The 13,829-nt window shown below is 40.2% G+C and overlaps 1 protein-coding gene across 1 annotated transcript in view; it reads right to left on the reverse strand.

The window, feature by feature from the left end:
* LOC311530114 (uncharacterized protein) overlaps window positions 1–13,829 on the reverse strand; it is a 289,301-nt gene that overhangs the window by 62,241 nt on the left and 213,231 nt on the right. Inside the window, exons 6-9 of the mRNA XM_084646494.1 lie at window positions 12,041–12,102; window positions 9,752–9,786; window positions 9,559–9,621; window positions 5,602–5,695 (exon numbers count right to left, since the gene is read on the reverse strand). Of these exons, the coding sequence (XP_084502620.1) occupies window positions 5,602–5,695; window positions 9,559–9,621; window positions 9,752–9,756 (162 nt within the window). The 5' untranslated portion in view covers window positions 9,757–9,786; window positions 12,041–12,102. The remainder of the gene's footprint in view (window positions 1–5,601; window positions 5,696–9,558; window positions 9,622–9,751; window positions 9,787–12,040; window positions 12,103–13,829) is intronic.

The raw sequence follows: 13,829 nt of genomic DNA on the forward strand, positions 1-13,829 counted from the left end.
ATTTTGCACTCATTAAATACAGCTGTCACAATAGTGGATGCGAGAATGCATACAAAACTTTTATGCCACGTCAAAATAAAGCAGAAACATTTTAAAAAGATCTGAAACCTTTGAAGCTTTTTCTTGAGAAATATTGAAATATTGCTTTTTGTTGTTGTTGTTTTTGACAATTGAAATTGTTCCACAGCGACACACATTAAATCTCACCACAGAACAAAATATCATCTATCAAAATTATAAAAAAGTAAAAAACAAAAACAAAACAAAACAAAAAAACCCAGCCAACTTCTCTGAAGCATAAAGTGTTTGGTTTCTGAGGGGCTGAAGTTCTGGTTCATCACCTGATTTCTGGGGCTGAACAAACAGCAAGTTTCAAACTATGGAGAGTGCTGACATTTACTTCTGGACGATAGGGTGAAATCTGTTCCATAAAATTTCCATTTGAACTGAAATCCCTGCTCCCAAGTTCCACATTTTGAGTAATAGCTCCCTTTCAAGATAAGCAGCAGTAAATTCAGCAGTTGTTAGACACTGTTGTCTCCAGAAAAAGAAATGAGGAGGAATGACTCAAAATCCATTGTGTAATCTGTGGAGACAGAGATACCTATGTGTTCTGCATTAATTAATCTCCTTATTAGTAAGAAAGGAGTGTAGAAGAAATACAATATCCAAAATAACTCAATGAAGACTTTGGTCACACTGACTTCATTGATAATAGTTATTTGCACTTCTATAGCACCTTCTTCTCTGAGAATATCAAAGCACTTTACCAATATGAATATATTTAGTTTTGCAACAGCTCACTGAGGTAGTTATTATCCCTGGATGGGGAAACTAAGGCACAGAGAGACCAAAAGACTTGTCCAAGATTACATCGCTGGTCTGTGGAAAAGCTAATGGCAGAAACAGACTCCAGATCTTTAGATTCTCAGTCTCATGCTTTAATCACAAGACTTGTCTAGAGGTTGGACTACAGAAGGGATGAAAGCCTACTACTACCATCAGCTTAAAGTCCTCAACTCAAGTGGCATATGCCTGTGTTTCCCTGCTGAAGGGCCTAGGTCCTATTCCTCCTGATGTCTGTAATCAGGATTATTTACTAGGGATTTGATTTTCAGTGCTAGAACTCAGCTTCTGCTTATTTACCCATAATTTCGTGTGAGCTCTCCCCACATCCACAGAAAGTACTGGTGCTGCAGGCGGAATTGTGAGCACACAAGTGGAACTGATAGTTGGAAACTACACCTTTACATCCATGGGTGAACTCACAATGCAATCTGTTTGTTAAGGCATGGAAATCCCAAATTGTTTTATTGCGCTGAGAAGCTCAAACAGCGGAGGATCTCAGGGGCAGCATGAGTAGTAGCTAACCAACCAGACCCCGATCTCTAATGCAATCTGAGTTGCTGTGATCTTGGGAAGCTATAATTCTTAGATCAAAGATGGCCAGAATAGCTCTTCCCTGCTCACTTTGGGTTCCAAGTCTTTCCCTTCTTGCTGTCCGACACTGTTGGCTCCGGCTAACTCTGTGCCCCTTCACCCTCACTGCCAGCCTCCCAGCTGGCTACTTGATCAGCTGCTCTCCCTGCATTGAGTGAGTCTCTCTTCCCTGCTCCCTCCACTCTGGCTAGCTCAGATATGATCCCTTACATCAGTCTCAGATCCCTCTTCTGGCGTGGAGGAGAGAAAATTGTGCCCTCCTTCATATCCTGGCTTGAGGAGAGGGGGGAAAATTCAAAGTGTGTTGGGTTGAGTGGGCAGCAGTGTGTGTGGGAGTGAAAGCATGGCAGAATGTCTCTTTGTGGGGTGTATGGAAGGAGGTGCGTGCACACCTGAGGGAGGGGTGATAGTGATGGAGGGTGTGTATGGAAGGGACGTCAGGGGTACAGAATACACAGTGAGTGAGAATGGAAGGTGGAGTGGAGAGAGGCAGAGGAGTTTGGGTAGCACTGAAGGGGAGGACAAGGTAAGGAGCCAGTGGAAGGAGTGAGGAGCTGAAAGGAAAGGAGTAAGAGACAGAGGAGGAAGAGAGCACAAGAGGGAGGGAGGGAAGGAGAAACTAAAAGAACAGGAGAAAGGAGGGAGAGAATACAGCACAAGAAGAGAAAAGGCTGGGGCAGAAGAAAAGGGAGGGGACAGTTTTAACAGTACAGACAAGTTAGACTGAAGGAAAAATACTGAGAAAGACTGAGGAAAGGATACACCAGCAGGAAGAGAAAAGAGAATAAATGCAAGAGAGAGCCAGTACTAGAAAGGTAGTTGTTTCTATTACTCCACAGAAAGCCAAGTGCCAAATCATACAGCAACAAACTTTGATTCTGTTCATATACATAGAGATCTTTTGATCAGCCCACAAAACTTGATTCCTGTCCATGTGCTGGAACCCAGGCTGCTTGCTCCCCTGAAGCTGGCACAGCAATGCCACCCAAACATTGCACACCTGCCTGCCTGCTTCAGCACGGGCAGAGCTGTACCTGATGGCTTGCTCCCCACAGCCACTCCTCTCAGCCTCCGGTCAAATCCTCTTAAGCTCCAGGGCAGACCCTGTCATTTGGCCTCCAAAATTCATTTGCAGACTGGCCAGTAACCCTTAAATCTGCTCCTCAGTGCACAGTACAGCTATAGGCTCAAAGCTGCAGATCCTATTCAGCTTTGACTCATTCCAAACTTCCACTAATTTCAAAGAGACTTTGGCCTGAATAAGGATGGTAAGACTGGGACCATAGTTAGGTTGTTCAGTGTGAAAAAGACTTCCTTTTCAGAGGGTTTCACTGTTACCTGCTTTAAGGTTTTATTGTTTTGTTTCTCTTATTGAAGTACACAGAAGGGAATTGTACATCAGACCCATAAAAGGTTTCAACTTTTTAATTCCTACCATGTATTTTGGTAAGAGGAATTAAATGTCAAAACACAAAAGCAATAATGCATTTAATGGTAAAAAACATATAATCAACTCATGTTTTTATTTTTCAGATTGGGGGAATTGAAATAAAAGGGCAATAAGGTCTTCCTTTGGCATTACATGAAATAGAAAGGCACATTTGTATCCTTTTGTACCTTTTACAAAATGAATACACCAGTAATCAAAGCCATTCATTTCGGAAAAGGAGATCATGCTTTAGGTCTATAGTGTATTTTGCAAGGATTTTCAGAAGGCATACTAGTGAAATATGCCATATGAAATCAACTGTGGGTTAAAGCAGTTATTCCTCATGATGAAATATGGTTGATTTGGTATAATCCTTGAGGAGAAACAAAACTCTCTGGTTTGGGAGATCCATAGCATCACGTTTCACTCCCATCAGTATGAGCAAAGTGGGCAAATGATGCACCTGGTATCTTACAAGGAGACCCATAGGAAAAACAACACGTACATATACATTACACTTATTACATTACATTACTTAGATAATAAGCTCTTTAGGACAGGAACTGCCTTTCTGTGATGTGTTTGTACAGGGCCAAGCACAATTGGGCCCTGACTGTTGGGGCCTTTACGTGCTACTACAATACAAATTATTATTATTACTATTACTACTACTACTAATATGCAGATGCAAAACTATGGAGCTGAGCTCCTAGATTGGTGGAGTATTTTATTTCTGAACCCAGCATTACCGCCTTAGATATCATGGTGAGTGGCTCACTAGAAGCACATGTATAGATATAAATAAACTCAGTGATAGCACTCTCCTGAGATAGTGCCTTTCCATCAGATTAGAAACTAATGGTGAAATTCAGTCCTCAGATAAGCACAGAGTCCCCACTGGAACCCACTGGAACTCTATGTTTGCATCTGAGGACAGACAGTGGCCCTGTAGATGGGAAATCTCCTTGTTGAGAACTATGGATGTATGTGTTTTAATTTTTTACTAAAGAAAAAACAGTTTTGAAAACTACACATAAAATAAACTGTTGCATCAAGCGACATTAATATAATTGTATTAATTGCAATACAACTGCCGAAACAGAAGGGAGTCCTGAAAGCAACAAATGTTGCTAATATGGTGTGGAGAGACAGACCAGCAACACCCGATATTAGACCGTTACGCCAGCTATCTTTAAGAGGCTGTCAAATGTAAGAGCATATCCTTCAGAAAATACACAATCTGTATGGTAACCATATCCTTGTGCTTGTCAAATCAAAACCATCACAAAGTTCCAGAGGCCTGATTCTCGTTTACATGAAGACACCTTTACATCACTCTGGCAATATAAAAGGACCTTAAAGGGTATAAACGTAAATGCAAAAGTTGTGTAAAGATACCTTAGCGTAAACAAGAATCAGGCCCTGGATCTATAAAACTAAAGGACTGTATTAAAATGCCAGAAAATTAAGATCAAAGCTTAACTCCATATCAACCAACAGTATTACTCCTATATATGGAAAGGACCTATGAGCAGAAAAATCAGTGCTTAGATACTGAAGTGTTTGGTGTTCTGTAAATAGCACAGCTAGCTAGCTGGCAATACATTGAAGGTCACTGACTTCAAGAGAGCTACACCAGCTGAGGATCTGGCCCAATGTAAAAATGAAATATTTATTATGGAAAAGAGTAAAATAGACTTTCTGTTTTAGTGTAGCCTCTGAAATCTTGGCTTTTTAAATTTAAACTAGGCTCTTTTACTTCTGTATAAATAACTTCTGTATTTCCTCATTTCCTTATTTCTTTTGTATAATGATAATATAAACATAATTTTAAAATCACAGAAAAGGAAAAAAAGAAAAGATAATCTTTCACGGAAGTATATGAGAATTAACTCATGAATGTTGGCTACTGAAGCCATTACAATGGTAAAATATGTACAGTATTTACAGATTTTTAAAGAACTCTTAATTGCATATATTTATATACTCTTTGTGCCTAAAAAACTATAAAAGCTATTTTTGTACCTCAGTGGCCTATTATATAAATACTTTTAGCTTCCACCTAAAATGGATATTTACCAATGTAGACTTCAGAACAGTCTAAAACATCCATATAATGTGAAGTCATCACATTTATTCATTTGCTTAAAAGAGTGGACGTTTGATTTTTTTTTAAAAGTAAAAGAGCCTCGTTCAGATTGTGACCACTCAAAATGTATTTTACAATAAAATGTAATTTTGACTTATAGGGGAAAAAAAAAGCAACCAAACTGGTAAACACTATGTGCAGTCTTGCATTTCTAAAATGGAGAAATAGATAAAAATAATTTATTATTAATTTACAAAAATACATTTCTCCCTGGCTGAGCCCTAGTACATCACGTTTCTGGACAGACAGACAAAGTTATAAACTCCCAGAAAACATACTCTTTGGTGGACATTCTTGTAGACCCTTTACCATAGTGGCATAAATTCTCCTGTAGAATAATGTACAATAATGATTCTGAAAGAGGATTTCCCTCTTTCCAATTTAGAGCTATACTTCCCTTACAGTAGTTGAATGGAGAAGCTACAGACAACTAGTTGACCTAAAAATTCAATTAGCATCACATCTTGGCACAAATAAATAATTTGGATCAATGCCTAGTTAAATCAGGTCTATTTCTAGTACACTGAGTAAAAAGAGCAATTTTTTACAGCCTAGTTTGATAAGTAAGAGGTGTCTCTCTCACCTGCTCACACTCCAAATTGTCAGTCTCATTCTTTGTTCCTTTGCATGCAGCTGTTGTCAGTTTCCGAGTCACAGAACCACTTGCAGGAACGGCTCTAGAGAATTTGGGAAAAAAGGAAAGAAAAAAGAAGCTTCCATTTTTTTTTTGAATGGAAGAAGGAGAACATAAAGAAAAAAGAAGGGTTCTCAAATATGTAGCCTGAAGCCTTGTCAGGTAACATTTCTTTAGATGGTTTTCTCTCCCCTTCCTCACCCCAAGACCTCTCTTCATCATTTTTTTAAACATCTCTTCTGGGACAGGGACATGAAAGTGAACTGTGGGTCAAAGGCAAGAATTAGGGGTTGCCGGAGCTACTGTCTGATGGCTTTACTTTATCTTTGTGTCCAAGCTTTTCCCAGTCAGCAAGTACTGGAGGTTATCCATTCCAGTCACATCATTTTCTACTTGATGACAAGCATCACACCTTCATCCATCACATTTACATTTCAAACTGCCACACTGCTGCTATTGATTAATTATTTAGCAGCCTGTGACCACGTGAGCATTACTGATTTCACATTTCACGTAGAAAGTCCATTTAAAAAAAATCAAAATCTTTTTATTTGTGTGCATCTGTAGTTTTTAAAGATAAAATACGTGCATATTTAAGCCTCTGTGTGCATTAATGTATATTTATGCATACACCTATTTAAATATATATTTGTATCCACATATACATACATAAATGCATACACACACGGAGTATAACCTTGCTAATCAGATCTTCAGCAAACCACAATAAGAACCGATTTTTATGTTTGCAGTTTACTGAAAGACAAGTCAGTGAGATCTTGCAGGGTTGCTGGGCCAGGATCACAGCAGGCAACATCACACTCTCTGTGGGCCAATAGGAGAGGATTACATCATCTGCAGGCCCCATCACTGGCACTCAGCAATGAAACATGTTAAAGGCTTCTGCAGTTGGTTGGTGCTGCTTGTGCTCCCCCCTCACCACTGGCAAAGGATGACTTTGTGCAACAGGACTGGGAATCAGGGGATCTGGTTTCAGTTTTGGGCTCCAACACTGATTTCCTGGGGCAACCTACGTCATCTCTCTGTTCCTCATTTGTGAAATGGAAAAGGAGGGATATTTGAGGCTAAATCCACCAATGTTTGGGAGGCACTCAGCTACTGTAGTGATGGGACGCTCTGTACCTACCTAGACAGTCAGGCTTCAACTTCCTCATAAAACTCATTAATCTGCCCTGGTGCTTCCCAATGTTAGTGTGAATTTATATATGAAATTATAAAACAGAAAATTTGGAACAGAGCAATGGCTCTATTGGGCTATTGGTTCCTGGGACTATTGATCCTGTAGAGAAAATTTCATGGATTCTAATGAAGTCAACTGGAATTTCTACTAGGGAAATAAAGGTCCAATGTTTTCCTTTCTCATGTTGGATGGCACCCATGATTTACCTTAATTCTACTGTGAAGCTGTATAGAGCTACTAATATTCAATTCAGATCTCTCCATTTTGACTAGAGATGGACACTGTAGGTGTGTGGATAAGTGCTGATGTTTGGAAAGTTTAGGGAATTTCAGATTTGGTGTAATTTCTGATACCTGAGGCATCTCTAGTCCTTCTGCTTCTATAAGACAAGGCACTTCCCCAGCCCCCTACACATGCCCCACTTCCACACAATGGTTCCCACCTCAGCAAGCTCTGGTCCTCCAGAGTTGTCACGGCACTGTCCCATATTCCTAATATCTTGCCCAAAAAATATATCTCTAAAAGAATCAACTACAAGAAGAAAACAAGATTAGTGAAGTATCTCCATATAGGAGGAGAAATGGTTCCAGCAACGAGTTTCCTAAATCTTCTGACATCAGTGGCATCTCTGTGATACAACATGGCAACGGACAAATTTAATCTTTGAATCCTAAAATTAGAATAGTATTTCAACCACTTTCCTGATTTTTAAGGTTTTAGTGTGGATGTAACCCAACAAACACAAACAGTGTGAGTTATTTTGGATTTCAGACCTCATCCAAAGCCTACTAAAGACAATGGAAGACTCTCCAGTCGCTTAATGTGATGGATGAGGCGCTTTGAGAGAACTGATCATACTGTACTTACTACTGCACCACTTGTGTTTCTGACTTTGTCCACCGAATTGTTCACATAAATGTAATATCATAACTGACTCGTTGCACAGACTTTCTTTAAGCGTACATAACCGCACAGGTTTTATGTCAGTGTTGAATATAGCTCACCATGTGCAAAGGGTGGGTATTTGGGCTCATTAAAAATTTTCTATCAAAACTCTTTGGAGCTTGGAAATAGCATTGCTATGAGTGAACGTCATATAGAATTACATTTTATATGCATTATAGATTTACAAAAAATACTAGCGTTTGGACAATAAACGCTGAATCATAACAACATTTCAGAGTCAATTAGTGATGGCAATATACTGTTTTGTTCATACTGAGTGATGAACTGGGCCAATCCCATTAAAAACATTGACATTAAAAACCACAGTCAATGGAAGTTTTGATCCTTGAGGTCTTGAGGATTTGGCTATACACCAAAGGGAATATCTATGATAACCAAAAATGAAATGAAAAATTGCAGGGAGATGCCTGCATCCTGCCCCTTTCAAATGAGGGGAGTCCATAATTTGGCAAGGGGAGAGCTATTTGTGAGGTTGCTTTGGCTACAACTCCAAATGGCTACAACAATTAGTTGGGTTGGTTGCTAAATACAATCTCCACCATAAATTTAAGTAAAAAGAAGAATTTCATTTTCTCTTTGTTCTCGCTCCACTTTTCTCTATAGCTTTTTTTGTCTTGCTCTCTCTCTGCCCTTTAGCCCACTCTTTTTGAGTGGAATGAATTTTTTCATCCATTGCTCTACTAGACCCTCTCCTTTCAAGTGCACCTGATTTTTAGGCACCTTCCAGATCTGGTGCCTCTTTCTGTCTCTTGATCCAAAGAAATGATTCTGAAGCCCTTTTCCTATAGCTCAATGTAAGGCAGATAGAAAGTTCCATTTCTGTTTATATTGTATGGCTAAGCTATGAATAAGAAAAGGCAGGTTAGCTAGATCAGAATATTTTTGCTGAATCAATGGTGCAAATTGTACTGGACTGCACTGTGTGGAAAAGGAGTGGAGGATACAAGCGGTGTACACATTTCTGACCCGCTATATATATGTACTCCAAGGTCCCAGTCCTGCAAGTTGAGCAAGTAAGTGGATCCCTGTGCTTGCCAAGAGGCTGACTGACTCCCAAGTTGCAGGGTTGGAACCCAGATTTACACTTTGGCATGCAAAGGGGAGAAAATGTGGTGGTAGAGACAGGAAGTGGAGGGAACAATAAATAGTTCTCTTTGTGTCTAATCCTAGCCCCCCAAATGCCAGTACACTTCAACCATTTTGACAAAAAAACAGTTGTTTCTATCTGGTTACAATTATTCCAAGTGATTTACACTGTTCTCATTTCCCTGTGTGAAATGTGATGCAATACTGAGTAACAATCACAATGATTAAAATTGTAAGTAATTTCAAATACACACTTCCACGGTTAAACCTAGGGGATGACATTGATTATAGCCATAAAGTGTACAGCATTGGAAGGCACTGCAGTTTGCACGAGTGTTTGAATGCTCAAGTCACCACCCAGTAAGTATAAAAATTAAGATTGTGAATCTCTGACTCACCTCATTGAATAGTTACTCACATGAATAACTTCACTGGGACTATAGGAGGGGTAAGGTAGTATTCAACATGAGTAAGGGTTTTCACAGTCTGTCTCTTGATACTATACTGGTCCTATTTCAATATCATAAATTAAAATAAGCACTGTTAAAAATAAGCTCTGTTTCAAGTGTTTTCAGGCGACAACTATTATAAATTTGTCTAATCTCCTAAAAATTACTTTTGTTTTTACACATTTTATTTAACCTGAAATCTACCTTATTAGTAGACAAACATGTCTGTCTAATCTGTGTATCTTCCTCCCTATTCCTCCATTGATCCTAAAGTGGGGGGGAAGGGAGGAGGAGAAGAGAGCAAGACAGAATACATTAGCACGTAGCGTGTGTGTGTATAATATCATAGACAATAATAGCAGCAAGGCCTTCCTCTCTTCTCTTTGTTTTTGCTTACTTCATCTCTTCATGTTCACTGTTAACAAGCTTGTTCTGTACAAAAAATATAAACATAGTAATTAGTTTGTCATAGGTGTGTCTAATTTGTATTGTCACAAATAAAAAGCAAAAACACCACTTAATCTTTTTATCTGGGCTTAATGAGATCAGGAAAGTATTTTCATAATTGAGAAGAAAGATTTTTTGGGGGTATGAAATCTTTTAATGTGGATTGAGAACAAAACAACACAGGCAGGCCCCTACTCTGAACTCTTCTGTAAAATGACAAACACAATAATAAATAAAAACAATTAGATTATGAGCGGACTCCTTACTTTACAAAGATTAAAATATCTAAACATAATAATTCTAAATTTTTTACAGGATTAAATACAAACTTATTCTAGGTCACACCATTGTGACTGAATAAATAATAATCAGAGTACCCTGCCATTGCCATTAATGAACAAGGGCCTCAACAATCAATGATATGCCAGCTATAAAAACAGTTCAGGGCAATCAAGTGCTTCTTCAGCTTAACTGTCACACTATAGCATGCCTCTGCCATTTTGAAATGGCTGAGGAATGCACAGATTGCTAACAAGAAAGGCTATGAAGCTCGTTTTTATTCACACTATTAAAAATGGGAAGTTTTCACTTTAGTGACTGTAACAATGTAGCTGGCCCATAAATGAAATTGGGTTTAATGCTCCTGTTTCATGTGCACCCTAGTTTGGTGTAATGAGGGGGGCAGAGGTGCTTCTGGGAGTTATAAATGAGAGTTAAGAAGCTGGCAAAGGGAGTTCAGAACCCGGAGTCCAGGATCCTGAGCGAGAGCTTAGGGAGTTCAGAACCCAGTGTTTAGACAGGGAGAGAGCTCTGAGAGTAATGAGAACTCAGAGGAAGAGCAGAGCTAGGCCAAGAGCTTCAGGGAGGGGATGCGCCTGACAGAGCTAATGGTGAAAGTTGCCTGGTTGAATAGGGGAGCCAGGTCAGGCTGGAGAAAGCAGAAGGCAGTCAGGGGGTCATCTGTAAAACACCCCAGGCGAGAAAACCATGGCCAGAGAGGGTTGGAGGCTGATAGCAGCAGATGGAGATGCCCGCTGGCTCTTTGAGAGGGCTGAAGGCTGGGGAGTGATGGAGGGGTGAGCCCACTGATGTTTAAAGGCAGAAGCTGGAACCCTACTTGGGAAGAAAACACGGTGCAGGGAGGACTGGTGAGAGATGCTGGAGCTGTACCTGGGGGCATGCTGAGAGATGTCAGAGCCGTATTTGAAGTTGGACCGTTGGGATGAATGTACTGTCTGGACTGCGCTGGATGGATTTTGATTTATAGTAGTGGGACTTTTAACAATAAGTCTGTAGTGAGTTTATCTGAGGAACTGAGAGAAACTGAGGGAAGGGGCCATGTGCAGAGCTGCGCTGAGGAGGCATCCAAGAGATGGCCACACCTTTACAATAACCATAATTCATCAGTGATGAATGTCTCAGTCTCAACCTATTTTCAGTCTCTTTCTCTCTCTCTGTATGTACGTGTATATATGTCACAGAAAGAGAAGATTTGCCATACCAGCCCAAACCATATACTCCATTAAAATGGCAATGGCCAGTATATGATGCTTTAGAGGAAGCAAAGGAAACAAAACTAATAACTAATGGCCAAGCCAAACGTGCTATGTTGTTGTCTATGGAGAACTGATTTCCTTCCTGACTCTCTCAGGTGATTAGCTTATAGACAGAAGCCTAAGCACTGATTTCTCTTATTTTATTAGCTAATACAACAGCAAATAGGACCCTAAATTTTATTCCCTGCACACCCAGAACTCCCATTAAAGTTAGCATAAATCTTAGGTGTGCAAGGAATACAGGATTGGGCTTATTAATTATGGTAATAAAATTAGTGAATGCTCTTTTCCACCTAGTAACCGTATCTGTCTGAATGACCACCTGTAGCAGTAAATTCCACAAGCTGACCACACACAGCACAAAGTATTTCCTTATATTGCATCTGAATGTACTATCTCATGCCATTTAATTTCACTGAGTGTCCCCCTGTTTACATGTTATGTGACAAGAAAAAAAAAAGGAGATCATGACCTGTAGTTTAATTAATCATACCTCCAAGTGCCTAAGGTAAATACTATATTGAGAAGAGGATTAGTTGGTAACAAATTCATTTGGCAACATTGAAAAAGAACATGTCACCCAACTTTATTAATCTTAATAATCAGCCAGTATCTAAAATACCTCAGTAATTAGCACTACATACAATCAGGATGGTTAAGAATCAGAATCAACAAAGACTCACGTGGGTTCAAACAGACAAGAAAGTTTTCACTGTATGATGTTTAAAGGCAGGAATGGTCTGTCCTGTATATGAGGGAAGAAAAAGAAAAAGTTCAGCAAATGTACTGCCAAATGCGTCCTAAAATGGAAGACTTCTTTCCCCTTCCCTGATGATGGGCAATGACATCAGGTCTATAAAAGCAGTCTGAGGTGTTTGTTATACCATAGAAAATATTCAGTACACAGGATTAACTTGTATTGAAAACTGAACAGTTCCCCTCCTAGAGATTCTGTGGCATCATTGTCTCAGGAAAAAGAAAAGGAGTACTTGTGGCACCTTAGAGACTAACCAATTTATTTGAGCATGAGCTTCAGCTCACTTCATCGCATTTTCTCTGTCAAGCTTTCTTACAACTACAATACCCACCTGCGGAAGTGAAGAAACAGATTGATAGAGCCAGAAGAGTTCCCAGAAGTTACCTACTACAGGACAGGCCTAACAAAGAAAATAACAGAACGCCACTAGCCGTCACCTTCAGCCCCCAAATAAAACCCCTCCAACGCATTATTAAGGATCTACAACCTATCCTGAAAGATGACCCAACACTCTCACAAATCTTGGGAGACAGGCCAGTCCTTGCCTACAGACAGCCCCGCAACCTGAAGCAAATACTCACCAACAACCACATACCACACAACAGAACCACTAACCCAGGAACTTATCCTTGCAACAAAGCCCGTTGCCAACTGTGCCCACATATCTATTCAGGGGACACCATCACAGGGCCTAATAACATCAGCCACACTATCAGAGGCTCGTTCACCTGCACATCCACCAATGTGATATATGCCATCATGTGCCAGCAATGCCCCTCTGCCATGTACATTGGTCAAACTGGACAGTCTCTACGTAAAAGAATAAATGGACACAAATCAGATGTCAAGAATTATAACATTCATAAACCAATCGGAGAACACTTCAATCTCTCTGGTCACGCAATCACAGACATGAAGGTCGCTATCTTAAAACAAAAAAACTTCAAATCCAGACTCCAGCGAGAAACTGCTGAATTGGAATTCATTTGCAAATTGGACACTATTAATTTAGGCTTAAATAGAGACTGGGAGTGGCTAAGTCATTATGCAAGGTAGCCTATTTCCCCTTGTTTTTTCCTACCCCACCCCCCCAGACGTTCTGGTTAAACTTGGATTTAAACTTGGAGAGTGGTCAGTTTGGATGAGCTATTGCCAGCAGGAGAGTGAGTTTGTGTGTGTCCCCGGGGGGGGGGGGGGGGAGGAGGAAAGGGGGGGTGAGAGAGCCTGGATTTGTGCTGGACATGGCCCACCTTGATTACCATGCACATTGTAGGGAGAGTGGTCACTTTGGATGAGCTATTACCAGCAGGAGAGTGAGTTTGTGTGTGTATGGGGGTGGGGGGTGAGAAAACCTGGATTTGTGCTGGAAATGGCCCACCTTGATTATCATGCACATTGTAGGGAGAGTGGTCACTTTGGATGAGCTTTTACCAGCAGGAGAGTGAGTTTGTGTGTGTGGTTTTTGGAGGGGGGTGAGAGAGCCTGGATTTGTGCAGGAAATGGCCCACCTTGATTATCATGCACATTGTGAAGAGAGTTGTCACTTTGGATGGGCTATTACCAGCAGGAGAGTGAGTTTGTGTGTAGGGGGGTGGAGGGTGAGAAAACCTGGATTTGTGCTGGAAATGGCCCAATTTGATGATCACTTTAGATAAGCTATTACCAGCAGGACAGTGGGGTGGGAAGAGGTATTGTTTCATGATCTCTGTGTGTAT

This window comes from Lepidochelys olivacea (genome assembly GCF_965140295.1).
Source record: "Lepidochelys olivacea isolate rLepOli2 genome assembly, chromosome: 1".
NCBI lineage: Eukaryota > Metazoa > Chordata > Testudines > Cheloniidae > Lepidochelys > Lepidochelys olivacea.